Source organism: Nanorana parkeri, unplaced genomic scaffold, assembly GCF_000935625.1.
Source record: "Nanorana parkeri isolate BGI_ZX_2015 unplaced genomic scaffold, ASM93562v1 scaffold23, whole genome shotgun sequence".
NCBI classification, from domain to species: domain Eukaryota; kingdom Metazoa; phylum Chordata; class Amphibia; order Anura; family Dicroglossidae; genus Nanorana; species Nanorana parkeri.
This window is the reverse complement of record NW_017306291.1, coordinates 3,095,433-3,109,038: the sequence shown is the minus strand read 5'-3', so window position 1 is coordinate 3,109,038 and position 13,606 is coordinate 3,095,433. Positions and strand designations below refer to the sequence as shown.

Here is a 13,606-nt window from a genome sequence, read left to right as displayed (position 1 = left end):
CATTAAGGCCGGGATATCTCACTGCATGGAAAGATGTACTTTGTCCTTACAGAATCATTAATTCCCACAAAATGAGGCCAATGTGTTAACGCAAGCCCTTCGTTCACATTAATTGTTCAACTCAAGTGATGGGAGAGGACAAAGTGCTGACTGGTTACACATCAAACACAGCTGTAGGATTCTTGTCTGATAGCCATCAGCTTGGTGACCTTTGCGACAAGTTAGGAGCTGCTATGAATATGTTAATAACCAATGGTGGCAAGTGGAGCCTGGTGACTCTAGTAGTAATGTAGTACACGGTGTTAGCCTGCCCATGAACCATCCTAATACTGACCTAACACCCGTTAGAACAACTAGGAGAGGATGGGGAGCACATGAGCTAACCCTAAGAGGTGATAAATGCTTCCACTTGTTATGACTCATAGCAATTTTTGACTTGCTTGATCTCTCCCTAAACTCAGTGAGAAAAAGTAAGCTAGGTGTTAAAGGAAGCCTGTGATGAGTGGAATCTCGAGGCTTCTATTGCTGATCTAATTCCAAAAATGCCATTTGCCTGACAGCAATTCAAATCTGACTTCAAAACACTCAGAGGCATTGATCCCAAACAAGCATGCAACAACAAAAAAAACAACTTCTGATCTTCATTATTGTTACTGGTTAGTAACTAGAAAAAATTAAAGATATTAGACGATCTATGGCTAAAGCTGGTCACACACGCGTAGATGCATCCATCTATGCTAAACAGCATGGATGGATTAATGGCCTGATGGGCCACAGCTGTCAGACTACAGTAACAGTGACTGCAGCTGATTGACAAATTTCCACCCGGCTGCTATGACAAAAGTTTGAATTTTGGCTGATTCAGGAGGAATTGGCCAAAATTCACCTACTGCAGGGGTAGGCAAACTCTGGCCCTCCAGCTATGGTGGAACCACAAATCCCATCATGGATCAGCCTCTGGCAATCATGCATGTGACTGTGAGTCTTGCAAAAACTCACAGGATTTGTAGTAGCATCACAGCTGGAGAGCCAGAGTTTGCCTACCCTAGGCCTAGTGTATAGCCAGCTTAACTCTAGGGGGGTTATTCAAGAAGGAGCCGAAGGATCCAAACGTAGCTTAGGCTGATCCTCTGGCCGCCAGAACCCTTCGGTTCAGTCGAACCAAAGGGCTGCTGTATGGGCTATGCACTATAGTCCATACAGAAGCCGAAGGCGGGCCGAGCGGCTCAGCCGAGCCGAAGGCATATGGTTCGGCTTGACTGAGCCGAAGTGACACCCGAAGTGGGAAGAATGGTCTGCCCGAAGGCCGGCCTTTCGCCCCACAAATGACAGCTGAGCAGAGCCAGCCAAATGACCTGGGGACGCTGAACTGTCATTAAACAATAACAACTTTATTTAAATTTTTTCAACCTTTTCCCCCCCCCCGACTATTTTCATTGATTTTTTTATTCTGCTCGGTACCACAGAGTTGGCAGAGTAGCCGAGCCAAATGCCGCTATTCACTCATTGCCGTTCGGCCCTATGTTAACTTGCAGAGCATGTTCGGCTGAACGAATTGCAGCCGGTGTATGGCTGAAATCAGCCATACTGAGCCGGAGTGAATAGCCCAACGTAATTCGACTCACATCACTTAGGCTGGGTTATTCATTTGGCTGCCTTCGGCAGCTTTGTAAATAACCCCCTAGATGTTGCAGCTGCAAATCGAAAACATAGCCAGTACCCTTTATTGGCTAACTTCATGATTCCTCATTTCTCTTGAGCAGGAATGACAACTGTGAAATAACTCAGAAGAAGCAGACATATCAAGCTGTCTGTTTAGAAGAGTTTGCCACACATTCTGGCAGTTTTCTGTATTTATATGGCTGTTCTGGGCAAATATTAACATGTTAGGTCCATGGGTCATATTCAAATTCTTCTCATCCCTCTGTTGTTGACAACTGATTTCCAGATGAGAAACATATACTGGCACAAATGGAGAATGACTGTATTCCATGGTTGCACTGGATTCATGTATGTCTTGAATGTTCCAACAGTGAGATCTCTAAGCCCATCTTCAACTCTGGTGAAGTCCACCTGGGAGTTTTGTGTGTTCCTGCTTCTCGTGTGAATACTCCATTATGGAAGATTCATCAGAAATATAAGAAAAATAGTATGTGGGCCTGGGAACTCATCATAGACTCATCACTTACCTTCGGTTGGGGGGGCGCAAAAATGCAACTTTGCCTGTCTAGGCAAAAATCCTAGCACCGGCCCTGGCTATAGTCCCAATAAATGTAATCTAGAGAATGGTAATTAGATTGAATACAAGCTCCTTACAGGAAGTGCGGGGAAGCGATACAAGAAGATGCGGGTGTATAATGAACTGTGTTGGAAGGAATCATTTTCTGTACTGTACTAAATTAATAGTGATGTGTTGCTGTTCAAAAAAAAAAAAGGGCAAGGCATTACCTTAACCATTATTATTTTTGTTATAACTGTATACAACTATGAAATAATAGTAGACGTATTAATTTATTCAATATTGTGTACAGGTCAGAGAGGAGAAAATTTGAGATATCCCCAACTAGCCAGCAAAAGTATCTTTATAACTGGGCTAACACTGGTATACAATCCAGCATATCTGCAGATCGTGATAATGTTCTACATACAAAGATAAGATTTATGAGACTTTAGTATTGATATTAAATAAACAGAGTGTCTAAAACAACTTCACAGTTGCAGATAAAGTCACCACATAAATATACTGGAAACATTATTTTTTTTTCATTCTTAAAAGGATAATTGTACTTTTAAAACTCACTAACTCTTCAAAAAAATCCCAGAATGCCAAACAACTGCGCAAATATAAATGTCTACCAGTTTATTTTATTCCTTATGAATATTCCTTGTTCTCCCTATTTTCTGAAAGATATCATCACAGACTCAGGCCAGAGCAAACATTGCTCTGAGTACATCCAATCTGTCTGCCGTACACAGTGTAAAGGTGCCCATACACCTTACGATAATCGTATGCGATCGTGTCTTCGTCCGATAATCGTAAAGGTGCCCATACACTGCTCGATTCTCGTACGAGAATCGCGGGAAATCCCGCGATCGTACGAGAATCGAGCAGTGTGAACGGAGACGTGCAACCGTTTCTACTGTACGGTCGCACGTCTTCCGTCGAACCAGCATGTTCGAAAACCAGCCGGGAATCGTACGATTCTCGGCTGGTTAGAACGGTGCTCGGAAGACAAATGCCGAACGGGCCGGTGTGAGCACGCGCACACTGCCCGTTCAGCATTGCGGTCATCGGAAGCCCGCCCCTCAGGGGGACGGGCTTGCGATGATCGAGAGTGCGATCTCCCTGTCCAAGATAGGCAGATCGTACGTTTTTTTAATCCCTTTACAGCCATCGCAAGACTAAGGTCTTGCGATGGTTGTACAGTGTATGGCCACCTTAAGGTTGATGGGCAGTGTACAACCGCAAATACTGTACAATTGTACGACTTTTGACTTTCAAGCATGTTTGAAAACTTTGGTCGATCGTACGATTTTCGCAATGTTAGTGGCGTTTCCGTACGTCAAAAATCGTACGATCTACGCTGGTCATGCGCAAACGAAAATATGTGCGGTCGATTGCCGCAATTCGTTCAGGTGCTTTTCTTTAATTACGGCTAATTGAACCTTGCGATGATCGGGGCAGGATGGGGCCGCCGTACGAAAATCGTACGACGGTTTGATCATCGGACGAAAAGTGTCGTACGATAATTGTAAGGTGAATGGGCACCTTTACTGCAGGCAAGGTCTTCCAATAAAGAAGGCAGTCAGGGCTTAGAGATTATGTATATACAGTGGGCGGGGATTCATCAAAACTGGAGCAGACAGAATCTGGAGCAGTTGCCCATAGCAACCAATCAGCTTCTCTCTTCAGTTTGTTCAGTTAGGATTTTAAAATGAGAGAGAAGCTGATTAGTCACCATGCATAACTTCTCCAGATTTTGTCTGCTCCAGTCTTGAAACTTTAAAGTTTCAGATATGAAACTTTAGCCAATCATTAGCTCAGTATCAGCAAGTAAAGTGCTTGGCTCGTGTATTGCTTGTGACATTTGGGTGTAGTGGTCAATTTCCAAGCAATAATCACCACTGAGTATTTGGTTGCATCAGCTGTGCTTGCACTAAGTTGTGCTAATGCAAAGATTTTTGGTAATTTTGGAAAACTTCATCCAAATTCCCGTGACCCTTAGGAGAACTATGGGGAAAAACACTTACCGCATACTTCTCCTTTAAGAAAACAGCCTTTATTTTATATGTTCCCACACATACAAGTGGAAATAGAAATAAGTCGGGAAGGGTCCCAATGGTCCAGCAGGTAGATCTGCCATTGCTCATCTCTCTCCATTTTGCCTATGGTTTCCAAGGTCAGGACTGCCTCATAATTAATACTTTTTGAGAACCTCATTAGCCCCTGTACTGAAAGTATACAATGCCAAACCATCTGATCTACCGAGACAGAGACTTGATCACAATGACCCCCATCGTTTGTCATGAGAGGAGGGGCTTGTTGAAGAGGTAGACTCCCTTAAAACTTGACCCACAAGTGATTACTAGCAACCTCAGAAAAATCTCTTGGAAGCTTACACCTCTTTGAAATTTTGAGGACAATATTCCCCTGCACTCCTTCAGACACATAAAAAGACTGCTACCGCATGAAGGATCAGCTGACCTCTGACCCTGTGCTGGGACCTGGTCCCAGCTTCCCTCACTGAAATGTCCCTATCCACAATGAATGGACCGCACACATACTGGGGGGTATTTATCAAAACTGGAGAAGACAAAATCTGGAGCAGATTTGCACTGCAGCCAATCAGCTTCTCTCTCTCATTTTCAAATCTTACCTGAGCAAGCTGAAGAAAGATGCTGATTGGTTGCCATGCTCCAGATTCTGTTTGCTCCAGTTTTGATAAATCCCCCCACTGAATGTTCAGATGTTTTATTCAAGTAAAAGCTTTACAACAGCGGCATGGTCAGAAGTACCCTCAGGCGTTTTCTGAAAATCTTCACCTGAAGATTCTTTGCTCCAGGACAATCGTACACAGTCCATTTATTGTGGATGTATTTCCCAGCAGCAGTTTGCATCTCTGTTCCCTCCTACAAGAAATTTTGAGAATTCTGAGAGTCCCCAAGATACGCAAGGAGCCAACAGCAGATTCAACCCACCAGTAACTATGCAAAAATTAAACATGAGTTTTTGGTGCACCAAGTTCATAAAAAAAACTATAAATAACGGAACAAAAAAATGTGCATAAAATAATTTATTCAATCTACACAAAATATTTAGGGTTAAAAAAAGTCTTGGGTCATGTTGATCCGTGAAGCTGTGATCAGTGAGTCTGAAGTAGGAGGGTGATGAGTCTGGCAACAATGTGCACATTCAGACTGTTCCCGAGCAGCCGATAACTTTGTTTTACTGATATCTTTTCTGGAAGACCTAAAAGGACAAAAAAAGGGCATATGATTAAATGTTGTCTAATACACTGATAGCATGTGCAATTACACATACATGGGAACAAAATAATTCTTCCATTTGTATAATTCAGATTGTTGCAGATAACAATGCGACTGTATGCGGTGCAAATAGAGCATGACATCCTTGGTAGCCCTGAACAGCAATCAGATAAATCCCTAAATCAATGTTCTGCAATGTGTTTCTTCATAGGCAGCTTTTCTATTTCCTTTTTTGAAGCTATCTATGTGATCTGCTCAGATCAGTTATGCTGGGATAGTTTAGCCATATCTGCTTCAAACATCCTGAGCCAAAATACTTTACAGCCGAGACCATCTACAACTCAAGTTACTTCTGCCTGGACCCAGATATGGCTCCATTTTCCACAGTAGGATATTATATAACTTGGACTCGAAGACTAAAAGCTCACGTCAACAAGGACTGGCTCAACAATCTAGATGTTGCTCCAATAATGTCTGAGCTCCTGAGTCACCAAATATGTTACTGAAACACTGAATCCAGTCAGTGACATTTTTACATTGACTACAGTGCTTGCCTGATGTACCAAGGGTTGTCCCACCTCCCTCCTTGTACCTTCCCAATGGCCAGTTAGATCATAAATCATAATGATGGGCCAGCAGGAAGTGTATGTTGGCTCTAGAGTCTAGAGCCAATCTACACTTCCTGCTGGCCCATCATTAGAGTCTAGACGCCGGGGGTAAAAGTCTATATTTACATATTAGATCTGAAGCTTCTGAGCTGCTTTAGAAGGAGCCATGTGCAGACACCTTGCAAATTGACAGAACCCTATAGCTAATAAAGAACAACATACATATAGGAACTTATACTCTTATGATCTACACACCACTGCTAAGCAATGCGACTGTACAGCATAAGATATTAGAGCCTACAATGCATGAAGAGTACCACACTGGTAATGCCCACTCTGTCTTCACTATCGCCTGCAATCCAAGTACTTACTTCTGCCCATTAGTCTACAGTAAAGCACTCCACCTAAAGCTTGATTTTGAGCTACCGGTCTTTTTCGGAATTGCCGCACAACAGCTGAAGAGACCTTGACCACTAAAGGGTGTGGCCACTGAGGGTTGTGGTCACTGAGGGGCGCTGTAAAGCTTTCTCGCACAGGGCGCCTAAAGGCCTAAGGCCGGCCCTGCCTGTCACCAAGTTAAAAACATAAAAGTATAGAAAAATGAAGTACTTGAACTAGCTACCATATAGGACTTCCTAGCAAAGCTCCCTCCCTCCGTCACATGATGGGTAATCTGAGAGAATAGTTCCCTATCAGATCCTTCCTGGTGACTGACAGTGGACGGTAATGGGTGAATTTCATAGCCGCTAGTAACTATGAAATCCACCCACTGCCGTCCGCTGTCAATCACAAGGAAGGCTGAACTGATGGGTAATCTGATAAACTGGTTCCCCATCAGGTCCACCTAATTGCGAATGACAGTGAACAGCAGTGGGTGGATTCCATAGCTGCTAGTGGCTATGGAATTCGCCCACCGCTGCCAATCACAGGGAAGGCAGATTTGATGAGGAACTAGGCTCTCTGCTTCCCCATCAGGCTTTGCCCACTATCAATCCAGCCCCTGGTCATTGGTTTGATTTGGCTGACAGTGTCTTAGCAACCAATGACTCATCCGCAAACCCTTTCAGCTGCTGGCTTGGAGATTCCCCAGCCAACAGCTGAATGCAAACAAAGGAGAAGGGCTGCTGGCTGACATCATTGAGCAAATATAGCTATTGTCATATTAAAAGGTAATTATGTCAGACAGCATTCCTGGCCCCTTTCTTTACATTCAGCTACTGGCCAGGGAATCTCCAATTAGCCAGTCAGCCTTGAGAGGAAGCTGTCACATTCATGACTTCTTCCCAGCACAAGCATGCCCTGCTCTTTACTACACAGCAGCCCCACTATATAGTAAGGAGCAGGGCATGTTTGCATGGCTGTGTCTCTATGCCACTCTAAGACCAATTAAGAGTTGGTCTTAATTACCTCCAGCTACCAACCAAGTGGTAGTAATTATTTTAGAATCTGTCGCAGTCATAACGATACATTGTAAGAGCAGAGTAAATAAGAACTACCTGAATCTGTCACACATGTCGGAACTCAACTAAACTGTCACAAGTCTTCCATGAATTAGGTGCAGGGATTGTTAATGGGAGCATTGCGCCAGAAAAGTGTCACAAATGCTTTATTGAATCGTCCTCCGTATGTATTTAGCCGGTTGCCTGAAGTTTAAGCTGAAAACGCATTTCATTCATTAAGTTAATAATTACAAGAGTGTGTTTTTATAAATGTTAAAAATAGTTAACACATTACATATTTTCTTTGTTTATCACACATACCAAACTCTGGTGGGAATCCGTGAAGATTTGCAATTTCTCTCGGTGTGAAGTATCTCAGCTTCATTGTGGAAAGTTTAGCGAGCTTCTCCTCGTCAGACAATGTTTCCAGTGATTTATACACAGAGCTCATCTGCATCACAATACCAAAAGAGAAACATGAGGGCCCAGAAGCCTATAAATAAGAGTAATGAACTGTAGAACAGACAGCGATATTTCAGTTGTTCTCAGCTCTGGCTCCATTTTACAACAACACATTCCCTTTTTTTTGCTTTCATAAGGGCCATTCAGCGTAACCTGTCAACATCCTCCCAATAAATATATGCGGGCCAGCTAGTAGATACAGAGTTTGTGAAAAGCAGAGACATTTTTCTGCCCACTTGGCTGAACATTTAACTCATCCACTTAATGAGAGCGCCATTGTTCAGAAGCAATAAAGCATACAGTGACACAGACAGGCCCTGGCTGCCAGCATTATTGGTATATAAAAGCTGTCACTGGCCTATCAGTTATTATTGCCAGGATTTTAATAAGGTTCATGATTTTTACCAACTAAACAGGCACGTCTACTTGAAAAGCTTTCAAGCACCAAGGGCCACTTAATGGAGAGTGGAAAAACAATGGTTCCAGAACACAAAAAACAGTTATATATTTATATACAAAAGTAAAGAGACCGCAGCAGTAGCTGACACTATCATTTTTTACAGATTATTCATTATAAGAACCGTATTCTACAGAAATTCAACATTTTTGAGTTGCGGAGATGTTCAGCTCTTTAACCAGTTCAGCTCTCAGACCTGTACACCCCTATGGAACAGCACAATTTATACATTTCCTCTATGGGCCTGTTTGTTCTGCAATAAAGTTGTCATTACTTAGGATAACAAAGTAATACATACAAGATATATTTTTAATAGGGATGCACCGATATATCGGCCGCCGAAAGATATCTACCGAAAATGGCACTTTTGGCATAATGCCGAAAGTGCCATTTTCCTGCCGATACATTGGCGCCCAGCGGAGAGGGGAGAAAGTGTGACAGCCTGCTGAGCACTGCGGGAGGAGAGCACTGTTCACAGTCAGGCAGAGCGGTGTGGGGGCGGACACAGGCCGCGATGTCACAGGAGGCTGAGCTCTCCTCCCTGCACCGCTCGCTCAACCTCCTGTGACAGCGTGTCAGAGAGGAAAGCGGGTACAAGCAGTCAGTGATCAGTGATCGATGAGTGTTTGTAGATAATTGACGATATGGTATATGCGGAATATGAAATTGCTATTAGGACCCTTATAATACTTACCTGAAGGACCCAACTCTCTCTGACCCACTGCTTCCAGGTTGTAGCCATGGCTAGAGGCAGGATCTGTATGAGGTAGCAGGATTAATTAACTAACCATGTCAATCAGTGCTTCTGCCTCACAGAGGTCCTGCCCCCCAACTGCGGCTCAGACCTGGATTAAGTGGGCTGCTGGTATCCGAAGAGAGTCTGGACTTTTGAAAAGGTATTTGAGGATTTTAATGGCACTCTTGGAAAGACAACAAAAAGTGCAGGGGGGGGGGTCAGTCACTCTAGAGGGTTTAAGATCAACATTACATATTGGCTAGTAATAGTCCTGTCTCTTCTGTAGCTGGGGCAACTGCTAACATGCAAATGAGCTGATCCCATATTTCTAGAATATTTACTTGCCTGTGCCCACCCTGATTCGAGGCTTTACACATGTTACAAATTGCTTTCAGCATTCCACATGAAAAACTGTTAAATCAAGTTAGTTGGTTACAAAGAGTCTGTTGTGTGCAATCAGAATAAACAGAATCCCTGACTTGTGCTGAAATAGAGGAACAACATATCACAATCACTCTGCATCATTACAGAGTGGGAAGCACAAGTTGCCTGTATTTTCTCCCATTAGCATATATAATGAGATACTATAGACAGAATGCATTGATAAATCTATAGAATGCTTTTGCGTTGTGATTAGATTAGGATGTAGTGACATTATCTACGGGTACATTCCTGATACAGATTGTGATGTTTACAAGCAATGCACCAAATCAGAATGTTTCTTTCAGCAATTGAACAGTGTATGGAACTAGGCTTGACCAGTCCTGAATTCATTCATGAAGGTTTACCTCGACATCTGTTGCCATCTGTAAAACAGAACCTGTTCCTTCTACATAATGCCCATATCTAAAAAGAAAGAGGTTCAGAAGTTGAAATGATCCGTTCTGAGCAAGCATAATTAAATGTTGATAAAACATTGCTTTCAGCAATAGTCAATTAGGCCCAGAGACCAGACTGTATTTCATTATGGGAGATGGATAAGGAGAATAGTACCATACAATCACAGGGCAACACACAACACACTAAATACAGATTGCATATGTAATGAACAAATATGCTTGCCCCATGCACTTTTATAGATGTTACTATTTGTAAACTACACAAATATGTCTGTTAAGGTTCTCATTCATCCGGGTCATGGTATATCTGTAAACAATTCTTTAAGGCAACTGGGCTTGCTGTATTGTTTTTAAGACATTTTGCTGGTCATCTGACTAGCTTTCTCAAGCCAGTTGGATAACCAGCGAAACTTCAAGAAAAATACAGCAAGCCCAGTTGCTTTAATTTATTTTTTACAGACAAACTACACAAAGAAAAAACATATCTAAAAAAAACAATGATTATTTACATTACAGAGCAAGGAATAGTTCAAACTCTATAAAGTTTTTTTTTTTATGTCTGCACTGGGGTGGTTTTTCTTCACCTCCTGTCTCAGAGCTCAACAGGAAGCAAGATAAAATCTCTCTCAAGTAAAGGACCACCTCTCTTAGACAGTTGTCACCCGAACACATGACCTCATTGGAAATATTTCCGCCAGGACAAACAGGGTGAATCTACCTAGCTGGGACAGCAATAAAAACATGGCAGGGATTCTCTCCTTCCAAAATAAAACAAAAGGTTGTTCAGGAAGCTCGTCTGCAACTCACGGCTTTAAGACCTGTTAACGGGCTGGCGGGAGCTGGTGGTGAGGGGTTAAATATGCATCTTTGCTTTAGATAGAGTAGGGAAGAATTACAATCTCTAATGCTAAAGAAACATCTTCATCATTACTGAACCACTCCAGGCAGGGACGTGTGGTCAGGGGAGGAAGGTGAAGCAGAGCCTCACCTAGTATTATGGAGTATTATAGTATCAAGTCTGAAGCTGACAACTTTTTCTCCATTCAGATCGGCTTGTTACAGGTTACACAGCAGGGAAAGACTCCCCAGCGCTGCATCTGGCTTTTGACAGGTAGTTAGGTTACACAGCAGCGGTCTTCCTCACTGCTTGTGTAACCTAACTAGGTGAGGCAAGAGCTGTCACAGCCTATACTCTGTGTTAGAGGCGGGAGCTCTGTGGATTGTTTGGACCAATGGCAAAGCGCCATTGGTCAAGGCTGTCTAAATCAAAAAAAGTTTTAAAAAAGGACATCGATCTCTCACAAGTGACTCGCAAGTGAGGGACAGGGAGGCCCCTCCCACACAGCTTGATTATCGAGCTGGGGGCGGAGCTTCGGCGGATGGGGCAGAGCTTCGATGGGGCGGGCGGACCTTCGATGGGGCAGAGGTGGAGCTTCGACTGGCTGGGGGATGCCTCACCCAGCACAGAAGGCACCGCACGTCACCGACTCCAGGTAAATTCGGCTACTACTACTACTAGCTGTACAATAACTTTCACAGAAATATCAAATAGATGCAACGCTTTGTAAATGCTGCTATAGGGGTACAAGTGTGTGTTCACAACTGAATCCTCTCGCAAAAAAAGGAATTCCCCCCCTGTACACTGAGGGGAAGTTATCAAAACTGGAGCAGACAGAATCTGGAGCAGTTGCCCATGGGAACCAATCAGCTTCTCTCTTTCATTTCCAAAGCTTAACTAAACAAACTGAAGAGAGAAGCTGATTGATTACCATGGGCAACTGCTCCAGATTCTGTCTGCTCCAGTATTGATATATTTCCCCCCAATGTGTTTTAAGACAGCAATAAAGTGCCAGAACTACCACATTTTATATATGTGTGTAGCTAATAAAACTGTTATTCGTTACAAAGTACATTATACAGCTATTCCTCACTTAACAACCTACCTGTTTAGTGACCGCTCGCACTTACGACTAGCTCTCTGACAGTACTGCAGGAATGCGGCAGTGCGGCGTCTCACCGACTTCAGTACTGTACTCCATTCTCTGCTACTATTCACGGTAAGTACTGTATTTACAGATTTACACTGTACAGTAATGTAACTCTCCAACACTACAGTACTGTATACCATTCCTCGCTTAACGAACAATTCGTTTAACGACCTAGTCGTAGGAACGGAACTTGGTCGTTAAGTGAGGAATAGCTGTATACCAGAAATGCATTTATTGTTTTCATTAGTCTCCAATAACAACTAGAAAAACCCCAGAAAGATCAGCTCTGATCTACACCAACGTGACCTCAGGCCTTGTTCAGATTGGGGGATCTGGCATTCCTGAGGCATGAACTTATGGATGCCGGGTGTCCCTGTTCAGATATGGCTGCTGTACCCATTCAAGAATGGGTATCATTAACTTGAACAGGTACAGCAGCCACATCTAAATGGGACACCCACCGGGGATTCCCAAATCCCATGTGAATGGGGCCTCAAGCTGCCCCCTCACCAACAAGCAAAAGCATTGCAAACGAAAAGATGTTGGGAGGTACATTATTATTTTTAACTAAAGATTAAAGGGCAGACAAAAATTAATTTAACAAATCTCTCCAAAAATGTTTTATATGTGCATGTAGAGACCAGCCCCCACTTGGCATATCTGCCAACTCTTGCAATGAACATTTTTTATTTAAGCATTGATTCTCCAGAAGCAGTAATATGCCACTACCGCATTTTAAATGTTTTTTTTCCCAAAATAAGGAACTGCAACTAAGAATTGCACATTTCTGGTATACATATATATTTTTTTAAGAGGTGATGTGCTTCTGAAGGGAGTTTCTGGCCTGCTCTCATACCCAGGCCATCACTGTTGGGTTTCCAGTGAAGCTCCTTCAATGGAATTGTTTTATTGACCTGCATACCAAATTTTGTGGAGGGAACCCGATTACCTTGCTCAGCCTGAAACCTTGCATTAGTCCCAAAGTAGCTAGGGAGTGTCGTATCATATCACCATACCATCACCTACCAAGTATTTATAGCTGAACTTAAGACAAACAGCTAAATATACAGTTGAAATACATATACTATATGGGAGGTGTTCTACCCTGCCAAATGAATGAATGAATGAATCTCCATCTACCCATTCCTGAGATATTTACAACCTTGCCAGTCAGCTAGCCTGGTAACCAGACTTTTTCTCTGCTGCAGTTAGGCAATAAAGCTGGGTCACCTGCTTCCCCCTAGCTTGTGGCTGGGCTAACACAGAGAAGCAACAGACTGATGAGATCATCCATCTGCTCTATCCTCCTGTCAACAGGTTCCTTGTCAGTACATGTGTAGAGAAGACATCTGATTGGCTCCTAGTGCTGCTTCTCCCTCTCCCTGTGTGGGTGCTGCTATATAGGGGATTACAAAGGGCTATTATCAAGTTGAATTCCGATATTTATGCCAATTGCAATTAAAATACATGTAATTGTTTTTCATAATAACATTGCTGTATTCAATAGTGTTTTCTTTTATATTCTGCCTGGAGTACAGCTTTAAATGTCATTTTGGGATGGGTTTACCCTTTAGAAGCTGCTATATTGCA

General features: G+C 42.9%; 1 protein-coding gene across 1 annotated transcript in view; it reads right to left on the bottom strand.

Moving 5' to 3' along the window:
• Positions 1–5,363: 5,363 nt before the first annotated feature.
• TRDMT1 (tRNA aspartic acid methyltransferase 1) overlaps positions 5,364–13,606 on the bottom strand; it is a 38,926-nt gene continuing 30,683 nt past the window's right edge. The window contains exons 9-11 of the mRNA XM_018564022.1: positions 9,978–10,035; positions 7,856–7,985; positions 5,364–5,470 (exon numbers count right to left, since the gene is read on the bottom strand). Of these exons, the coding sequence (XP_018419524.1) occupies positions 5,364–5,470; positions 7,856–7,985; positions 9,978–10,035 (295 nt within the window). The remainder of the gene's footprint in view (positions 5,471–7,855; positions 7,986–9,977; positions 10,036–13,606) is intronic.